This window comes from Cavia porcellus, unplaced genomic scaffold (genome assembly GCF_034190915.1).
Source record: "Cavia porcellus strain 051 isolate PalLab524CR breed Dunkin Hartley unplaced genomic scaffold, mCavPor4.1 scaffold_8, whole genome shotgun sequence".
Lineage (NCBI taxonomy): Eukaryota > Metazoa > Chordata > Mammalia > Rodentia > Caviidae > Cavia > Cavia porcellus.
The window spans coordinates 69,915,505-69,934,829 of NW_026947491.1; the positions used below are offsets into that span (position 1 = coordinate 69,915,505).

A 19,325-nucleotide genomic window follows, 5' to 3' on the forward strand; every position below is an offset into this window, starting at 1 on the left:
ATGTTTGTCACATGTATTATATATTTTTTTAATTATTGCTTGAATGATAAGGAAGTAGATTGGGATGTTGGAGAGTTATCTAGATTATCAGATTATAGATATGCATTTTTGACTTGTCTGTGTGACAATATTCAGAGTGTGATTTAATTCATGTTATTTTCCTGAATCCATTTTCCTTTTCCATTTTGCATGCCTTCTAACTTCCTCCTGCATTCCTTTGTCTACAATTTTTTGTGGCCTCATCTTCTTCCCTTTACTCTTTTTGTCCCTCCTTAACTTGTGCTCTAATTATATCCTCTCTTTCTCTCCTACCACTCCACCCCATCTTCTTTCTTCCCTCACTCTCCCCTTTCTGGCTCCCTTTCCTTTCATTTCTTATCTCCTTTCTTCTTTTCTTCTCCCTTCTCTTTCCGCCATTTTTAAGATCCTATTTCCCCTTTGCTCAAATTAGATAGAAGAAGCACCATCCCACCTCTATTCTCTCTCTGTGTTCTTCATATTACCTGTACCACTAGCTGGGAAGTATTGCATGGCCATAAAACAATAAGGGCGCCTCTGCTTCCCAGTGCTAGGTGTGAGCCCAGCACTTACCACACTGTCAGAGCGGGGTTGTTTTGTTTTATGTCCATTAGACACAACCATTTGAGTATAGATGCCTAGGATTTTACTTGAACTTAGTTACCAGTATGGATGTTTTGCTTGCCTTTATAAAGAGAATAATTGAAAGAAAGCTATCCCATGTTGTAAATCTTGGTCCATGAGTCTAGCAAAACAAAAGACTCAAGACAGCTCTTAAGTGCCTCTATGAGGAAACACCTCACTTAGTCTTAGTCTTCAAATTAAAAAAAGGAGAAGAAGAAGAAGGAGAAGGAGGAGTAGGAGGAGGAGGAGGAGGAGGAGGAGGAGAAGAAGAAGAAGAAGAAGAAGAAGAAGAAGAAGAAGAAGAAGAAGAAGAAGAAGAGAGAGAAGAAGAAGAAGAAGAAGAAGAAGAAGAAGAAGAAGAAGAAGAAGAAGAAGAAGAAGAAGAAGAAGAAGAAGAAGAAGAAAAAGAACCAAAGTATTGAAAGAAAACATGGAAATAGAGCTTTGGCACATGAGAAAAGGGCCAAGAGTTGGAAGGAGCAGAGAGGGGCAGGAGGAGTAGGGAACATAAAAAGAATTAACATAAGATTATATACCTTATCCATAAATGTAATTATTTTGTAATGATAAGTATAGCCATTATGTACTGCTAAGTTTGAAATAAAGATGAAATCTAAATCTATTTTCTGTGTAAGAAAGTCTTAACCCAACAAGTCTGAGTATATTTAGCAACAGGAGCATATTGAAATAATTAACACCTAAATAACTTCAGATTTTTAAAATTAAGCTCAGTTATATGGAGGATTGCACAATATCTTTTAAGATCACTCTAAATTTGCAAAGATTAAAGGCATAGAACCTCAAGAATTATTGTGCTTATACAATTTCAAATGTATTGCTTATAATATTACTCTTTTCCATTCACATTTTATTTTATTAATAATTGTAATTTTCAGGTGATCAAACTTTTTAGAATTGTCTTCCTCCTATGGTTTTAGTTCTAAGAAGGCAGGTTTGTATTACATATCTACACATATAATTATCCTGAGAAAATTAAATGCCTGAATAACACATGTATCGTTATCTTCCTCTTCCAGGTGAAGATCCAGAAACAAGAAGAATGAGAACAGTTAAAAACATAGCAGATCTGAGGCAGAATTTAGAAGAGACTATGTCTAGTCTTCGTGGGACTCAGATAAGCCACAGGTTTTTCTCAATTTTGTGTATCTTTGGGTCAATAAAGAAGAAAAATTATTATCAAGCAATTACCTTCTCATAGTATAAAGAAGAAACTTCAGTTATTGTTTACTGTTTATACATTTGTGTTGTATGTGACAATTAGTGAAAATCCTTAAACTGAAAATTCTCAGCTTCTCTCCAGGATGTTGGTTCTGTAATCCATCTCTTTATCCATAAAATTTCCCTTTCAAACTGACTTAGCTATTGCCAACTACCATCATAATTACTAGAAGGATTTTCATACCTGCCGTAGAGAACAGTCGCAGAAATTACAGTTGAACTATGTCTAGAAAAGTGGCAGAAAATATGCAAGCATGATTGTAGCTAACCTCAAACAATGTCTAAGAAGGTTTCATAGATTAAGGTTTACAGAGAAAATGAAACAATATTTTGTTTTATCTAAAATGCAGTGATAAAAACAAGTAACAACAGCTACCAAAAAAAGTGAGTGAAGAGCTCTCTGCGCATTTTGACTTCTATAGAGGTGATCAGAATCACAAAATGAACCTAGACAGTAATTTTTTAGGTGAAAGTCATATTCTCCTAAGATATGACTGTTTCAACTGTAGGCTTTCTTGTCTTCATGCATTTTGGGTATTTAGGCCTGTTGGACTGCAGCATGGTTATGTCTCCATTTTATCTGACAGCACCCTGGAGACAACATTTGACAGCACTGTGACGACAGAAGTGAATGGAAGGACCATTCCCAACCTGACAGGTCGCCCCACTCCCATGACCTGGAGGCTGGGTCAGGCGAGTCCACGACTGCAGGCAGGAGACGCTCCCTCCATGGGTGCCGGCTACCCTCGAAGTGGGACCAGTCGGTTCATCCACACGGACCCCTCCAGGTTCATGTACACCACCCCTCTCCGCAGAGCCGCTGTCTCTCGGCTGGGAAACATGTCACAGATGGACATGAGTGAGAAAGCGAGCAGTGACCTGGACATGTCTTCTGAGGTGGATGTCGGTGGATACATGAGTGATGGCGATATCCTGGGGAAGAGTCTCAGGTCTGATGACATCAACAGTGGGTGAGTGGCCCTGGTCTCAGCAGCACTGTGTGAGGGAAGAGGTGGGCTACAGGGTGCACTCACAGTGGAAAAGACATGGTGGTTTACTTGTTAAGTCACTAGAAAAGATGAGCAATCAGAATTTTCTTGAGGTGTTTGCAAGACATTTCCTCTGCTCATTCACGGAAAGCAAAATATCCAGGGTTTCCTTTGGCTGTGTATTCATTATACACCATTGCGTTTTGTTAGCTTGGAGAAACACAGATGGCCTGTGTTGTTCAGAATGACTTTCACATGTTCATAAGTAACAGATTTTGTGGTAAAGGACATGGGAAGGAGATAGGAGGAGTTTTGCCAAAATGTTCTATTTTCTTTTTTGTCCCAGGCTGCCTGTAATTGCTTTGAACAATAAATATTTTCTAGCATTCTTCAATAATACATTTCCAATTTGAATTTAGTTACATATATCTAATTTTAATTGGCTTGTTCAATCTGTTTATTCTCTATGATGGCATTAGACCGTGTTAGCCAGGATTTCTACTGCTGGACACAATACCTCACATTCACAACTTTTAAAGGAGGAGAGGTTTAATTTGGCCCATATTTTAAGGAGATTCAGGTCACAGTTCATGGGCTCCAAGGCAGAAACACCATAGCAGAAGGACATGGTACAGCACAGCTATTTAACTCACTGCCACACAGAAGGGCAGAGCAGGAGGGAGAAAGAGGGGAGGGACCAGATGGAAACCTGGAGGCCACACCGCCAGGACACACCCAGACACACCCCAGAGTGCTCTCCAGTGATCTACCAGTCAAGTTTGGAAACCAAGCAAGTTTATTTCCAACTCATCTGCCACCACACAGACTTTACACATCTTAGATTTTTTTGTTTGCCTTCTGTTTCCTCTTACAATAAAACAAAATGCTATGATTATAAATCTCTTAGAGTATTTTAGCAATTTGGAATGCTTGGTTTAATCAGAGGATGGACTGTGGTGGAATATATTCCAGATTATATTAAAATTACCTCTGCCAATAACTGTGATTCCATTCTGTGCTCCTCCAATCATAATGTACTCTGGTAAAGTGCATTAAATATATTGTCTCATTTATCCAGCCCTACCAATACCAATACAGTGTGGGTATTCTTATACATACTTACACACAAAGACATTGAGCCCAATGGTTCCTGCTGTATAACACAGAGAAGACCAGACTTGTACTAGAACCCAGTGATGTGTGATTTCAAAATTGAAGGGTGGACAGGGCTGGTGGTACACACCCATAATCCTGATGCTCTGTGAGGCTGAAATAGGATAAGCATATGTTTGAGCAGAGGCCGAGCATCTCAGTGACATAGTGAGACCTTGTTACAAAACAAAAAGTTAAAAAAGGGCTTGGTTTATGATTGCCTGGGTTCAATCCCCAGTACCACCACCAATGGTGAAAATGCAATATAATATAGCACTAAGAATCAGTAGTGTTTCTTTCTATGAAAATACACTGGGTATAATTAGCTCCAATATTGGCTCTTTGATTTTCATTTCTAATATTTTTCAAGCACATGTGAATATGAAAAATCATAACAAAATATTTGAAAATAAAAATTATTAAAACTTATATTCTCTTTCCTTTATCATACCAACTACCAGTGGTATTTAATAATATGTATAACATTTAAAAACTTTTATTGAAAAGAGCCTATTATCTTTACCTCACTCTAGCCACTGAAGTACATCTGAAATTTCAAAACTATTCTGAGCCATAACATTGGAAGGAAGAAAAAACTGAGGCTCAATAATTTGTGGAAAAAATTTTCAATTTATTGTACCTATAATCTTCATTGTGATATTTGACTTAATTTTATCCTTGTGTCTTTAGAGGACCCATCTAGGGAATTGCTCTTCTAGATCAGTACTCTGTCCTGATTTATAAAAAAAGTTATGTTTGAATGAAAATTTGACCTAAAACAAAAGACACATACATGTACACAAAACCAGCTTTTTAATGACATTTGTAGCTCTGCTCTCACATCCTAAAATCCAATAGTCCCTGGTAGCTGCCCTTCTAAACTGGACAGGGAAGCCTGATGATAATTAATTAGGACAGATTGTAGTTTGGTCCAGAGAGCTTAATTTAAATCCCTTTCTATTCTTAGACAACTTGGGGATTTAACTTACCCAAATTCATTTTATGTCACCCAAAATAAGGATAAAAATGTAGTACTTCATAATGTACTCATTCACAAAAATTTATTTAGCTTGTGCAATACAATTACTCAATAAATTCATTCTCATCATCATTAAATTTATTATAAATATCATGTGAGTTTCAGATATTATTGCTTACCGTTATTACATTTGTATGGATTTAACATATCCTAGGAGGAAATGCCAATTACAGAGAACATGATGGCATCATTGGACTACGGAGTTCCTCTTTGGCTCAATTTTCTTTTTTTTTCTTCTTCATTTTTTCTAACCTCCTTCCTCTTTCCTCGTTTTCTTTTTCTATCTCTTTAAATGTGAATGTACTGTATGTTCAGTTTTATATCACTTTTCAAGTACATTATATGAATATTTAATTATATACTTAGTATACACATATATTTATATATGTACAAACATATATGCATGTATGTCTTCATGCAAGCAATCTTATCATTCATAATTATTTTTTGTAGGACAAATTATTGTCTTCTTATACTTAGGAACACAGAATGCCCCCCCCTGTGCTATATGTTCATTTATCCAATAAATGAATAACGATGTATGTGTGTATACATGTATCACTATGCATACACACAAGTATTCTGAGATAATTAATTGCTTGGCATTTTGAATTGGGAACATTCTGTCTTTTTAAGACTTTGTTAGCTAATAACAATTCATTTATCAAAGAAATGTCACAGCCTCAGGAAAGTAATGAAAAGATTGCTTCTCTTTCATATACTCATGGGTGTTTGTCTGGGGTTTTCAGTTGGGGGCTGTATACCATATAATCTAATCATTCAGAGTCAGGTGGATGGGAATTCTACTATTATCGGGGCACATTTCCAATGTCACTCTCAACATTCATATCCATCAGAAAAATGGCATAAGTAGGGAAGGGCCATGATGTGAAAATACTTTATTTGCACCAGGTTTGAAAGTTCTACAGATGAATTCTACCTACATTTCTTTGTCTGGAGCAAATCCCTAGTTACCTCTACAAGAAAGGCCAAAAAAATGTGATTCAATCATGTGTGCTAGGGACTGGGGATTTAGCTCAGCAGCATAAGCGTCTAGGGAGATCAGGAAACCTGTGTGATGAGAGCTGGGTAGTCTCTGCTAAATTCACTGCTGACCAAAAATGTTTTAGATCCTTTTCCCTCATTACTTGTTTCATTTCTCACTTGACACTTGATTTAGATTTCTGGTTTCCCTATGTTCTTTATCATTCTTTCAAAGGAGATCTTGGGTTGTCTCTCAAATAAGTCTGTTTAAATGTACATCAGTGGTTTTCATCTTTTATGTTGTAAAATGACCCCAAATTCTGCACAAAACTTTTTTCAGAGATACTTACCTGCATGGATTTATGGTCTCTTTCCTCATACAGAATACAGGAGACTGAAATGTAAAGCATGGCAAGTCCCTTCTGCTGTGTGGAACATGGGGATGTGGCTGGGTCTCAGCTCAAGGGGGATTGGAGCCTCTGTGCAGAGGACCTTTGGGGTGCATGCCTTTGCTGCCAGGGGATGTGGTGTGGCATGGGGTCCTCATTAGGAAGCAGTGGAATATTTTAGCCTAGAATTTACATGTGGGGGATGAGATGGCCTAATTCAATTGTATTTTCTTTAAGTGAAAAAAAAAAGAGCTTAGACATGAATGTGCTACAACTTATAGAAAATTGAATCACAGGGTTCATTTTTCTATCACAATTTTTAAAAGTATGTTTTAGTGATGAAAAGTGCAGGAGGCTCAATAAAACATACTAATGAATGAAGCTCTTTAATTTAGGACATTATTTTCTCATGCAAGCACAGGAATGTCATGAAGGCAATTCAAATGGGAATGAAATTTCATATTTTTCATGTACTCTTGGTGGAAATCAGAAAATTACCTAATCGGCATTCTGAGAATTCAAAATTTCCTGAAGCATGCAAAGGCTTATCTCTTCCTCCTCTTTCTGAAATTACTTTACACACTTGGGGATGTGGATCTGTCAGTAATTAAGAATTATACAGAGCAAGCCCGCTTATAATAAGTCTGAAAAAATATCCCTATTTGTGAAGCTGCAAAAGAACACTAGGAAATTGGGTGAAAATTTACTTATTTTAATTGAGTGAAAATTGAAGTTAAGTTTCTGCAGCATGGTGATTCATGGTAATGCTTAGTTTGGACTAAGCATGTAACCTAAAATTAAAATTGTACTTAAATCACATAATGCAAACACAAAATAATTTAGGAATACTAGAGAATGAAGTTTAAAATAGAGAGGAAGATATACTTTAATCCTGACTCTGCATTAAGCCTCCTTTAATTCTCCTTTATTAGGCTTTAAGTGACTGAAGTATGTATAGCAGTGCAAAATTTAAGGTGCCTAAACTGGCTTAAAATTGTTTACTTCTGAGTCAGATATCTAATCTCAATTCTTTTTTTCTAATTTCATGTATGGGGTATAATCAATGTTAACAAATACAGAAGACATCATGGGAAAAAAATGCCTGACAATGCTAGACCAGATATATATAGTACTTAGTACATTTTAGACAATGTTCTGTGTTATATTACTATCTCCAAATTTCAGCTAAAGCAATCGTCATAGTTTAAATGACATGCCTGAGCTAGTGAATAGTAGCACTGTACTTGAATCTAAAAAGGCTACCTCTAGTCTTTGCTCTTGACGTATTGGCCCTGTGAGATTATCTGCATGTCAAATGCACAGGTTTCTCCTCTGTGATCTTTTTTTCCCCACATAATTATGGAAAAAGTCTCCCAGCAGTCATTTTTGTTAGTGTGGGTTTCTTAACTCACACTTTTGATCTAGGGGCATTTTTTTCATGTTATCTGTACAACTCTAAAAGAAGACACTAAGCTGTAGTTCATCTGTTAGTATGAGAAAATCATTTTAAATTCTCTAAGATGTGCATAGAATTAAAAGCTGGCTATCTGTGACATATAGCAGCTGAGAGAAAATGTTAACCATAAAAACACAATAAAATAATAAGAAGATACAATATATGGGAGAAACAAATCCTTTTAAAAAATTTCTAACTTCTCCATTAAAACAAGGAACATGAGGGCAAAGTCAAAAAACACAAAATGAAAGAACTTCTTACAAAAAAGATGATAAGCTGCCCAAGTATAAGCAGTTGACAGAAAACAAGTGTCAGAGAACTAAGCTGGTATCAACATTTCTGTGCGAAGTTACAGAGGGTAGCAATGCCATATTGCTTAGTACTGGAAGAGGAGAACCCCAAAACATCTATGGGAATTGACCAGAAAATTCACACACACCAGGTGAAGCTGGGACAGGTTTTGTGCTCACTTGACGAGACAGCATGGGGCCCACGGTCCTGTGCGGGGAATGGAGCAGATAATGTCAGGAACTGCTGAAAAGGCCAAGCCACTGTCCTCTTTCAGGACAAGATGCTGCATCGGACACAGTTCTGGAACTTTAATCAAATCAACCGGATGTGGAAATTAAAGTAAAAACAGAGAAGGCCTGGGTGAAAAGGAAATAGAAACAGAACTCTGAAGGTCTGAAGTCCCAGTTTTCAAATAACACAAAAACAACAGAAGTGGTTGCTATGTGAACTTAGAAAGCTATTTAACTGAAACCTATTTTTGTTCAGAAAAATATGACATATAAATGTGTCAGACAAAATTATCAGATTCAAACTCTTTATAAGCCACAATGTATGCAATGTGTTCAAATAAAACAGGATTAGTACCAGTGAGGAAATAAAGAATAAACAAACAAAAAACATGGACTGTAACAGAAGTGGAGTAAATCAGATTAATAAAAATGTCACACAAGAAATGTAAATAGCTTGAAGCAATGTAATCTATAAACAGTGTACTTAGTAATGGGGACAGCTCAAAGACAGGAAGTGGGAGGACCATGTGACCCTTTAGGACAGGCAGCACTGGTGGTTACAGTATTCACGGTGTCTTCAGCCCCGTTTCTAGAAGTATTCCTCCATTCTACCAAGCTGACAAAGAACCACGTGCAAGTACTCAACCAGTTAGCACGCATTTTCTTCATCTCTAAAATGGAGATGGTTGTGCTATTACGTGTAAACTATTTACAATGGGCCTTGGCATTTAAATATTAAGTATTTTCAATATTTAATATATCTTGATTATTATTTTAGGATAGTGACTGACTGAGGCAGAACTCTTACTTGTTGAATAGATAAATTCGACATTTAGTGATGTCCCATTAGTCTCATGATCCTCCACTGCTTAAAAAATTGTAATCACAAAATAAAATGATTTTGCTTTTGTTTAATAAGAGTTTTATTATCTGTGAACCTGTCCAAAATACTGATAGCAAAAGAAAAAATAGGTTTTATAATATTCCACTTACGCATTGTAGTAAAGAATATTATCTAATGAAATTGAAAGGTTATTTCATTATTACAAAAAATATATCTTTATGATGAGCAGAATTTTTATACAGAAAAAAATGTTAATAGAGTTGATGTTAAATAATTATTGAAAAGTAAGAACCCAGTCTGTGTATTTAATTAAATTATAAAGGTCATTTAATTTTCTGTGGACTAATTAGACATTTTTCTTCAGGTACATGACAGATGGAGGCCTCAGCCTGTACACCAGAAGTCTGAACCGGGTACCAGACACGACAACCTCCAGGGATGTTATCCAGAGAGGCGTTCATGATGTAACAGTGGATGCAGACAGGTAATTCTGTCGGTGTAGGTGATGGTAAACGGTGCATAAGAGAAGCTTATAAATAAGATCGAGAGAGTTTTTACAGAAGAAAGCAAAGGTCTTTTTCTTTTCTGTCAATGATTTTTTTTGAATATTGTAAAAACTAAAGTTCTTTCACCTCCAAGACCATTTTAGCTCTGTGATACTGAAACATTGTGTTTCTTATTTTAATACTTGCATTAATAATAAATATAGACTTATTTTCCTACCTAGGCAATACGTTTTCAATTCAAATAATCTTAGTTTGACCTAGAAGCTAGTAATATAAGAGACATTTCCAATTATCATATATAATAAACTGGATGCATTTCTTGAGGGTGCTGAAATATACAAGTCTTGCTTTAGGCCAAGTGTGGCAAGCCAATGGGGGGGTGCCACGGCAAGCTGAGTCACTGGAAGTTGTAAGAGGTTCTCCATTGCTGCTTTAGGCTAATTTCTTAGGCTTCTCCATTTTCTTAAGTTGCTTAAAAGAGACAGAGAGAGACAGACAGAGAGAGAGAGAGAGAGACGGACAGACAGACAGAGAAGGGCATTCCCTCCTTATTCATAAAGTAAAAATTCTGAGTAAAGACAGAACTAAATTAGGTCAGAAATGTTTCTTTCATTAGCTTACAAGAGCAATGCTCTCCATCTGTGATGATTTTGATAAAATCAGCAAAAAATTGAAGAGAATCTGAAAAGATCTCTCTGTGTTTTCTGTCTCTGTTTCTTTCTGTCTCGCTCTCTTCCCCGTGTGTGTGTGTGTGTGTGTGTGTGTGTGTGTGTGTGTGTGTGTGTGTGTTGAAATAGGTAGTTTAAAAGGCTGATGAACATTTTCCCCTCACTCCCCAGCCTGCTCCTTAAACTTGCTCCCTGACATCTTTACTGATATGTATCCCCCAGATTTGTCTGTTCTTCTGAATAGTCTCAATTCATTTCTACCTCCGCACTTGAGTTGATGCTTCTGAGCCTGGAGTGCCTTTTCTGCTCTCCGTACATTACTACCTTCCGTCTTACTCCAGTGTGGCCTTCTCAGAGGAGTGTTTTCAGAGTAGCTTCCTATCAGCTTCTCCTTAGTCAATTATGTTCTACCATCATCATGCATACCACTCCCCAAACACATCCCACTTCTTTGTGTGTCTATTTTGTGTATCGTCTATTAAAATATAAGCCTATGACTGCAGAATGTTAGTCATATTCATCACATGATGAGATTTTGACAAAAGCTGATATTGTGAATGAGCAAAGGAATGAAGTTAGGCTATCCATTCATTTATAATATCCAGTCATCCCACCTAACAATAAAATCCAATTTGGTAGCAAGGCAAGTGAGGTCAGGAGTAGCCATGAAGCTGCAAGGATATTACAAGGAAAAGGAGATGGTTCATGTACAAAAATGGGAGACAGTGAGTAGAGGGGAACAGAATCCAAAGTAAGTACGATCTTTTGAAACTGATGGCCTACATACTGTTAGCTGACAGTGGAAAGTTAAAAGAGGGAAAGTCCCTTGGTCTTTCATAAATGAGGCTGTGATAGAAAAGACCTAAGAATCAGCACAAGTGTAACTTTAGTTTGGAAACAAATTTGAATAACCTGTTCTTATTTTTTAAAGTTCCAGAATGGATCCCACTAAGGGGCCCTCCATCAACAGAGCCAGTGAAACAGACATCTAATAAATTTGGTCTGTTCAAAACAGTAATTCCCAAAATTTGACACCTTTCCTGGCAGCTTCACTTGAGAACTTGCTGGAAATACAAATTCCCAGACCCATCTAAGAATCAGAAACTCTAGGCTTGGAGCACAACAATCTGAGCTTTCAAAACATTTAAGTGATTGTTTTAAGTACATTAAATTTCAAGAATCTTTATCTAAAAAATAATCAAACATATCCCAGACCTTCCAAACCATAAACAGTCAGCATAAACAAAAACTCGCAGCTTGAAGTTTCTATTTATTAGCTGAGTTTTGTCAAGAAAAAGAGAATATCCAAAGTTATGGTATACCAGCAATGCCGAATTTAAACTAGATCAAATAATGGCTTATTGCCCCTGAAATAAATTGTTAGCAAGATGTAGTTTTTAATGAAGTTACAAATTTTCTAAGAGAATTATTGAACTAAAGGTGTCAAAGATACCATGTTATGTACTTGTGTTGGTTAAATAACAATCAGGTCATACATTAATTTATCCTGTTAACAGAATAAAGAGTTTTCTTTGCTTCTAAATAATTTTTTATTTTAAATATAAAACAGAAAGAAGTATAGAAACAATACAAACTTTCAAAAATAGTAGGAAATTAACACTAGTTAATATGTTGCATACTGTTATCTTAAAAGTAGTTGTTCAGTTTACAAGATGGGCATGAAAAAATGATCAATCAAACAATGAAATATATGTAAGACAGATAAGTGTACTATTAATTTCTGTTAGTTCATCTTCTAAATTAATTTTTAAGGTTTTTTAAAACCTATATTTTGAAAGTGAATCAAGACAAGGGTCATTTTTAAATGTGTGGTCTTAAATATTTTAGTTATGTACATCGCTCCTTTAAAAATACTTCTTACTTTATAAAATTTTCTCAATTGTAATATCTATTCCAAATAAGATAGGCAAGAAGAGCTTGAAGGCAACATTTTTTTGTTCCTTGTTATTCAACACAAATGGCAATTACTATTCAAACATCAAAAAACTTACTCTCTGCAAATTTGCCTAAACCTTGTAATCTTAGAATTTTAATCTTACATAGCCAAAGACACCTACTTGAAAGTTCCTCTTGGGAGGTTTCATTATACTAAATTCCACACAGTCACAAACAACAGATTATTCAGATTTTACATGGCAAAAAGTCCTTCACAGCACTATACATTATATTTCTGTATCATGTTCCTTGTTTTCTTGTTACGCATCATTCCAGGACTGTACGACAGTGTTTTTGTTACGCGGTCATGTTAATTACACTCAGAATATGAGACACTTGGATGTAATATCTAATCTGTGTGTCTCCAGTGGCTGTGGAACTCAATAAGCATCTGTCAGACAATTTACTAAAGTAACCATTATCAGCTTATAAAATACAGAAATGTAATTTTAAAAAGTTTAAGTGCATCATGTTGTTTAAAGACCTTTCAGACATCATATAGGCTGATGAAAGCATTCAAACTTTTTTTCACTAGCTTTTTGAAATGCACAAGACATTTTTATCTATATTCAACATACTGTTGAATATTCAACACCACAACTTTTCCCTGGTCTTTTCTAGTGTTTTTGGTCATGTTAAATATCAGATACTTTAGGTTAAATTTTCTTGATTTAATCTAATGCAATATTTTACATTTAAAATAATGAAGATTCAGAAATAGTAAGTGACTTACCCAGGACTATGTAGCCAACAGAAAAGATTTAGGTATTTTACTTCCCATCCTTTTGGTTTCCCAGCTACCTTAAAGTTATTTTAAATAATATTAAACTTACTAATGATTAGTTCATTTTAGCAAATTAGTAAATAAGAGTTAAATAACTTACTGATAAAAAAATTTAAAGGAGAAAAAAAAACCCTCCATGGTATTTCATCACTGTATTGTGTTTCTTAGATATTTATAATCATTGTAGATACATTGGACAATCTCTAAGAACTTCAAAAATTCATAATACACAGTGAATGTATAAAAATAGACTTACCAAAAACAATGATTTAAATAGATTCTTTAGGGGGGAAAAGCACAGATGTTTTTTAGCATGTATTTTGAAAGCACTCAGGAGGAATTTGTAGAGTGACAGCATAAATATTAGAAGAGTTTGGGGTAAGAAAACCTTAATGGGATTTTGCCACTGTCCTGGGAATGTGGGTAGGAAAGACAAAAGTTTGAGCCTGTCAATCATGAGGAGTTATTTTACCTGCTCTAATTAGCTTTGGCTTTGCGTTTCAAAGCAAGAACTCAGGCTGTAGCCACTGCATTCTAAAAAGACTCTTTCCCAGAAATGGCAGAATGGTAAAGAGGGTGGATAGAAAAAGAAGCAGAGTTCTTGAGAAGTTACTAAAAGTCCAGTTGAAAAACTGGGTGAATATTTAAATAAAGAATGGAAGGGAACAATGGAATGGGAACACCAGTTATTTCTAGAGAACTTGAGTTTTATCTGTGTATGTTAACATGCTCAGCTACATCACAAAATGTCACAGAGTGGGTGGTAAACCACTAACATTGTATGTCTTAGAGTTTTGAAGACTAACAGTTCATCATGAAAGAATAAGCAAATTTAATTTCTAGCAGGGACTCTTGGGCTTGGAGATAGCCTGTAAACTCAATAAATAAGACTGGCCTAAAAGGGTCACCACCTTCATCTCTCAAGATTGCTGCCTTTAGAAATGTACAGATGTTGAAAAGCAGGGCAATTATGACTAAACCACTTGATATTTTCAGTGAAGCTAAGAATCTGAGCTTTTTTCTGCAATCTCCTAGTTATTATATATTGGCAACTCTAACAGATCTATGTGATCATTAGACTTAAAGATGTCACTTTTCCTCAGTGGCAGATAATCCGTAAAATCACAGAGACACTCATACAAAGCAGGAGACAGAATGTCCTTTTATGCTCACCTAGTTTTGTAAACATCCTAGGTCAGTAAAGTTTCTCACACAGATGCAGTGATGGTATCACTTGTTTGGAGTGAAAATGCCATCATTCAGGAGTTCTTCACCAGGTTCCTCACCAGGTATGAGTAACTGGAAAAACTCTGTGCCACCTCCAAGTTGTCTTAATGCAAGACAGCTAACATCAGGTCACCAGCCCTGGCATTCCTCAGTGGCATTGGCTTCAGGACGGCCTAAGACACATTTTAGTACTAACTAACTAGATTATGTTTAATCGCCATATGAATCAACACTGTGCACACTATAGTCACATCTTTGCCTCTCATGTAAAGTAAGAAAATAGACCCAAGCAGGAGTGTTTCACAACTAAAGAATAAACAAACAAAGAACAGTCATTGAAGGGATAGAAGGGATGAAGGGAAGTCAAACAAAAGTGAACTGAGGGACAGAGTGAGGATTAATTTATTTCTGATCTATTCCATTTCATTTTGAAGATGAAAGAATTAGAACAGGGAAAGAGAGTGAATTATTAAGCAAAAAAAAATTCTTAAGATATAGGAAGAATCCAGAAAGAGATCATAGGATTGCTACAGATTTAATGTTTAAACCGACATCTCCATGGGATGGTATTTGAGATGGGAGTTTGGAAGGTAATTATGTCTTGAGAGCAGAGTCCTCTTGAATGGATATAATGCTCTTGTGAAAGAGACCTCAGAGAGTTCCCTAGCCCCTTCCACCATGAAAAAGGTTGGCTGTCCATGAACCAAGAAATAGGACCTCACCAGCCATCAACTCTGATGGCTCCTTGATTTCTGACTTCCAGCCTCCAGATGGAGTGAAATTAGTTTCTGTTTTCTGAGCTACCACACTGGGGGTTTCTTCTTCTTCTCTCTTTTTTTTTTAAATCAGTACCAGGGACCAACTCAAGACCTCAAGCTTGCAAGGCAGGCACTTATGCCGCTGAGCTAAATCCCCAGCCCCTCACATTGGGGTTTCTAAAGGTCCAAAGGTAAGGCATGGAGTGAGATTAGAGTGAAGTTAACTGAAAGATGAGACACTTCACTCTCTGAAACAAAAAGAGTTTCTCCATTAGTTTGGAGGTATGGAAAATACCTGAATTTATAGTTTTGCTCTCTATTTGTAAAGTAGGTGGTAGTCATTGCTGAGAATAAGGGACAGATGTGCAGATTAAGATAATGAACATGAATATTATAGCTGACATAATTAAGCTACTAATTTCTTTTAGTTCATTGAAGAGATTAGTCTGTGCTTATATTGGTTGATCAATTTCACAAGCCTATATATTGTAATCTGAGCAACTACTTTGAAGACAACAATGTGCTGAATAGCCATTTGACATCAGTCTCCACTGTGTTGCTCAGGCCTAGCCAACCACTTACCTACTTTCTGTTTCTGTTTTTGCCTTTTTCTGGATATTGGGAATGGGAGAATTCACAGATAGATGGTCTTTTGTCTATGGTTTCATTCATGAAGCATGTTTTTGATCATGTGCGTAACCGATCTCAGTAATTTCTCCTTTATTTCCAAGTGGTAAACTATTGAGTGTAATATATTTGATTATTTATCAATTAACAAAATATTGACTTGTTTCCATTCTTTTAACTTTTCTGAAGAATGCTGCTGCGATCATTCATAAATAATCAATGTGGAGGCATATACTTTTTTTCTCCTTGGTAGATACCTCCAGAATGAAGATCTGAGTTGTGTGATATATTTTGTTTACTTTTTTATGACATGTCCTGTCTTCTTTATTATTTCCACCACAAATGTATGATAATTGCTTCCTCTTATTCTTATCAACATTTGCTATTGTCAGAACTTTTTATTCAGTTTTTAATTGAAATTTCTATTTAAACCTTTTGTTTTTAATTATTGTTGTTGTTAATTTGCAGTATTAGGGATCAAATATAAGGGTACCCTATCACTAAACTATATTGCCAATGCTTTTTATTTTTTATTTTGAGAAATATTCTCACAAAGTTGTCTTAGCAAGATTCAAACTTGCAATCCTCCTGCCATAATATTCCTCTAAGTACTAAGTACTAAGATTACTTCAGTTGTAAATGCTTTTTAAAATATGTTCTATATACAAGTATTTTACCTGATAGATGATACTTGTCTTGGTTACTTTTGCTGTTGCTGAGACAAAATCCCAACATCCGAATTTAAAGGAATAAAAGTTCATTTTGGCTCACAGTTTAGAGAGGTTTCAGTTCATAATTGGCTGGCTCCAAAGCCAAGTGGCATGGCAGTGGGGCTTCACTGAGGAGAAATAGTTCCTAGAGGGCAGAAGGCAGGAGGTCATTAATGGTCAATAATGTAATGAAGTAGCAAGTAGCAGCAACATCATACTTCTTTTGTCCCTTCCGGGATACCTGCCTTTTATCCACACTCAGAACTGCGCAAAACCAATCAGTAGGCTCAGTATTAGTCACATACCTTCAATCACAGCTTCACAGACCCTAGGTCTAGCCACTTCTGTGAAGCTCCACCTATGACCACATGAAATTTTGGGGAGCTCCTAGATATAAGCCATAACAACAGCATTTTGTAGCTTTCTAATTTATTAATTAATGGTATGAAACGAGTTTTAAATTTTGTTTGTGTCTAATAATCTTTTTTGTGCTAAGAGTTCTTTACATTACATAAAGCCAACTAGTTAATACTTGACATCGTGAGTTTATAGTATACATGGTCAGTAAGTATTTTCTATATCCTTACATAGCGTCTGGAGTAGAAGAATAGAAAAATAGATGACTGAATTGACACAGCATTGGGAAACCTGAATGTGTTTTAAGTGATTGACTGTTGAGTTTAAGCTGAATCAAGTTGTATGGTGAAGCCTACGATGATTTTAGGCTGTGAGATAAAGCATTCTAAATGCATTGGTAGTTTAGAAGACCATGTGCACATCTAATAAAGAGAATGAAAGAAACTGACTTCAGAGTAAGGTGTTGGCCAAAAGTAGGTGTTAAATTTACATTTGAGAAGTAGAGATTTCCTGGATGATTGGGTCAGTTACAAATATTGCCTGAGTTACTGAAATGGAAATATCATAAAATACATTTGGTTATGTAAAAAATGTATGTGGTTATCAAGTCTATATGATTATATAAATCATAGCAAGAAAGATACCTTTCCTGGACTATGTTGGATTCTATTACATCTTTACCTACATATCTGCTATTTCAAACATAATCAATTTATCTTTTTTAAAAGTTATTTTCATGTATAATTATAATTTTTAAAATGCTAAGATATACTATGTCATATACATTATATTTGAACTGTACTATTTGGGTTGTTTGTGAAACTACTATCCAGGTCCTGAAGTCACAGCTAATCAAAGACCTTAAAAAAGACAATAGGGTGTTACTAGTTTACATGCCATATGTTATTAGTCATTGTACCTAACTTCATATATTGAAGGAAAACTATGTACGAGCATATAGTTTTAGTAGATGGTTAAGTCAACAGTTATTAGCATTGTGCAGAAATGTAATTGCCCTTATGAAGGAGATCATAGAAAATTCTCATAAAATCATATCGGTAGTCATTTATAAGGTTTGGAACTTCTTTTCTATTTCTATGCCTATTCCAAACATGAAAAGCAAAGGCAACTAGTTTCTCCTAAAATATCAATCAAATAGCTCAAGGGTCAGGTTCCTTATGCTTGATTTCCATATACTCTAATTACTTATTTTATTGTGTGTTGATTTGTTCAGTTTAATCACAAAATCTGTGTATTCTTGTAGTTCAAGGATTTCCTTCATTAGCTTACTGAATTAAAAACAAACTCAAAGAAGATTAATAGACTGCAATGGGAATAGATAAATATAATCACTTCATTTCATAACCACATGGTCTCCCTCTCGGCCTACATTGCTTTGCTCTCAGTAGAGAGAGTCCATTACAAAATGTTAGAAAAAAGAACAAGTGTTGCTTGATACCCTCCCATCTCTCCTTTGAACTCAACTCATTGTTGCCAGCTTGAAAGATGGTGTTTGACTTTTCTCTGGTTCTCAGAACTAACTTACCCATGGGAATCTTATAAACTTATAACAGTTTTATGTAAAATTCAATGTAGAATTAATGTTGCCACAATAATGTACTGAGTATATATTTATTACCAACTACTGTGATCAACCCTGGGGGAGTGCTCAAATCTTACATTAAATATATGTCAGAACAGAGATTGTTAAAACCCAAAATGCCATTAAAATTCCAAGGTTATGTAGATAATATCACTAGCCCAAATGGTAGATATATATTTTTTGAAATATCTTTCAGTATATTTGGAAACATATGTGTAGGTGGTACTGCATACTGTTAGCACTTCTTGGCAAAACTGGTCTTAATATGAAACTTGGCCACAACTGTTTATTTTAGAGTCAATAATTTTTGCAGAACTTTTCCCTTGTTGCTTCCAGTGTGACTTGCAAATAAATCTCATCAAGATGGTAATGATGAGATAGGAGAAAGGTAAGGAAGAGAGAATAATAAACAGTGGTTATAATAAAAATAACTATAGCAGCCATCAGCACACAGGTCCTAGAATGTGTAGTTGGTGTACTTCATTATTTAAGTATTGTCTTAGATACTTTTTACTCGTCACTGAGACAAAATACCTGATGCCCAAGTTGGGAAAGGAAAGGTTTATTTCTTACAGTTTTTGGAGGTTTCAGTCCACACTCAGTTGGCTCCAAGACAGGTGGGCATGGCTGGGCCAGGGTTCATGGCGGCCCCCGACAGCAAGCCCAAACCAGCAAAGAGGAAGACATACCTTCTTCCTGCCATTACATCGCATCACATCACGGCTCCACCCCTAGGTGGGTGGAGCACTGACACCATCAATCCAAGCACTAAGCAATGAACCAATCACAAATAAACAATGCAAATTCATGAGGCCTGGGGGACACAAACATAAACCATGACAAGTATATTATTTTACTTTATCTCTGTAATGAA

At 35.7% G+C, this 19,325-nt stretch overlaps 1 protein-coding gene across 8 annotated transcripts in view; it reads left to right on the forward strand.

The window, feature by feature from the left end:
- Nav3 (neuron navigator 3) overlaps positions 1-19,325 on the forward strand; it is a 747,442-nt gene that overhangs the window by 605,997 nt on the left and 122,120 nt on the right. For all 8 annotated transcript variants that reach the window (XM_063255189.1, XM_063255188.1, XM_063255190.1 and 5 more), the window contains 3 exons: positions 1,680-1,788; positions 2,469-2,852; positions 9,620-9,739. In XM_063255189.1, the coding sequence (XP_063111259.1) occupies positions 1,680-1,788; positions 2,469-2,852; positions 9,620-9,739 (613 nt within the window). The remainder of the gene's footprint in view (positions 1-1,679; positions 1,789-2,468; positions 2,853-9,619; positions 9,740-19,325) is intronic.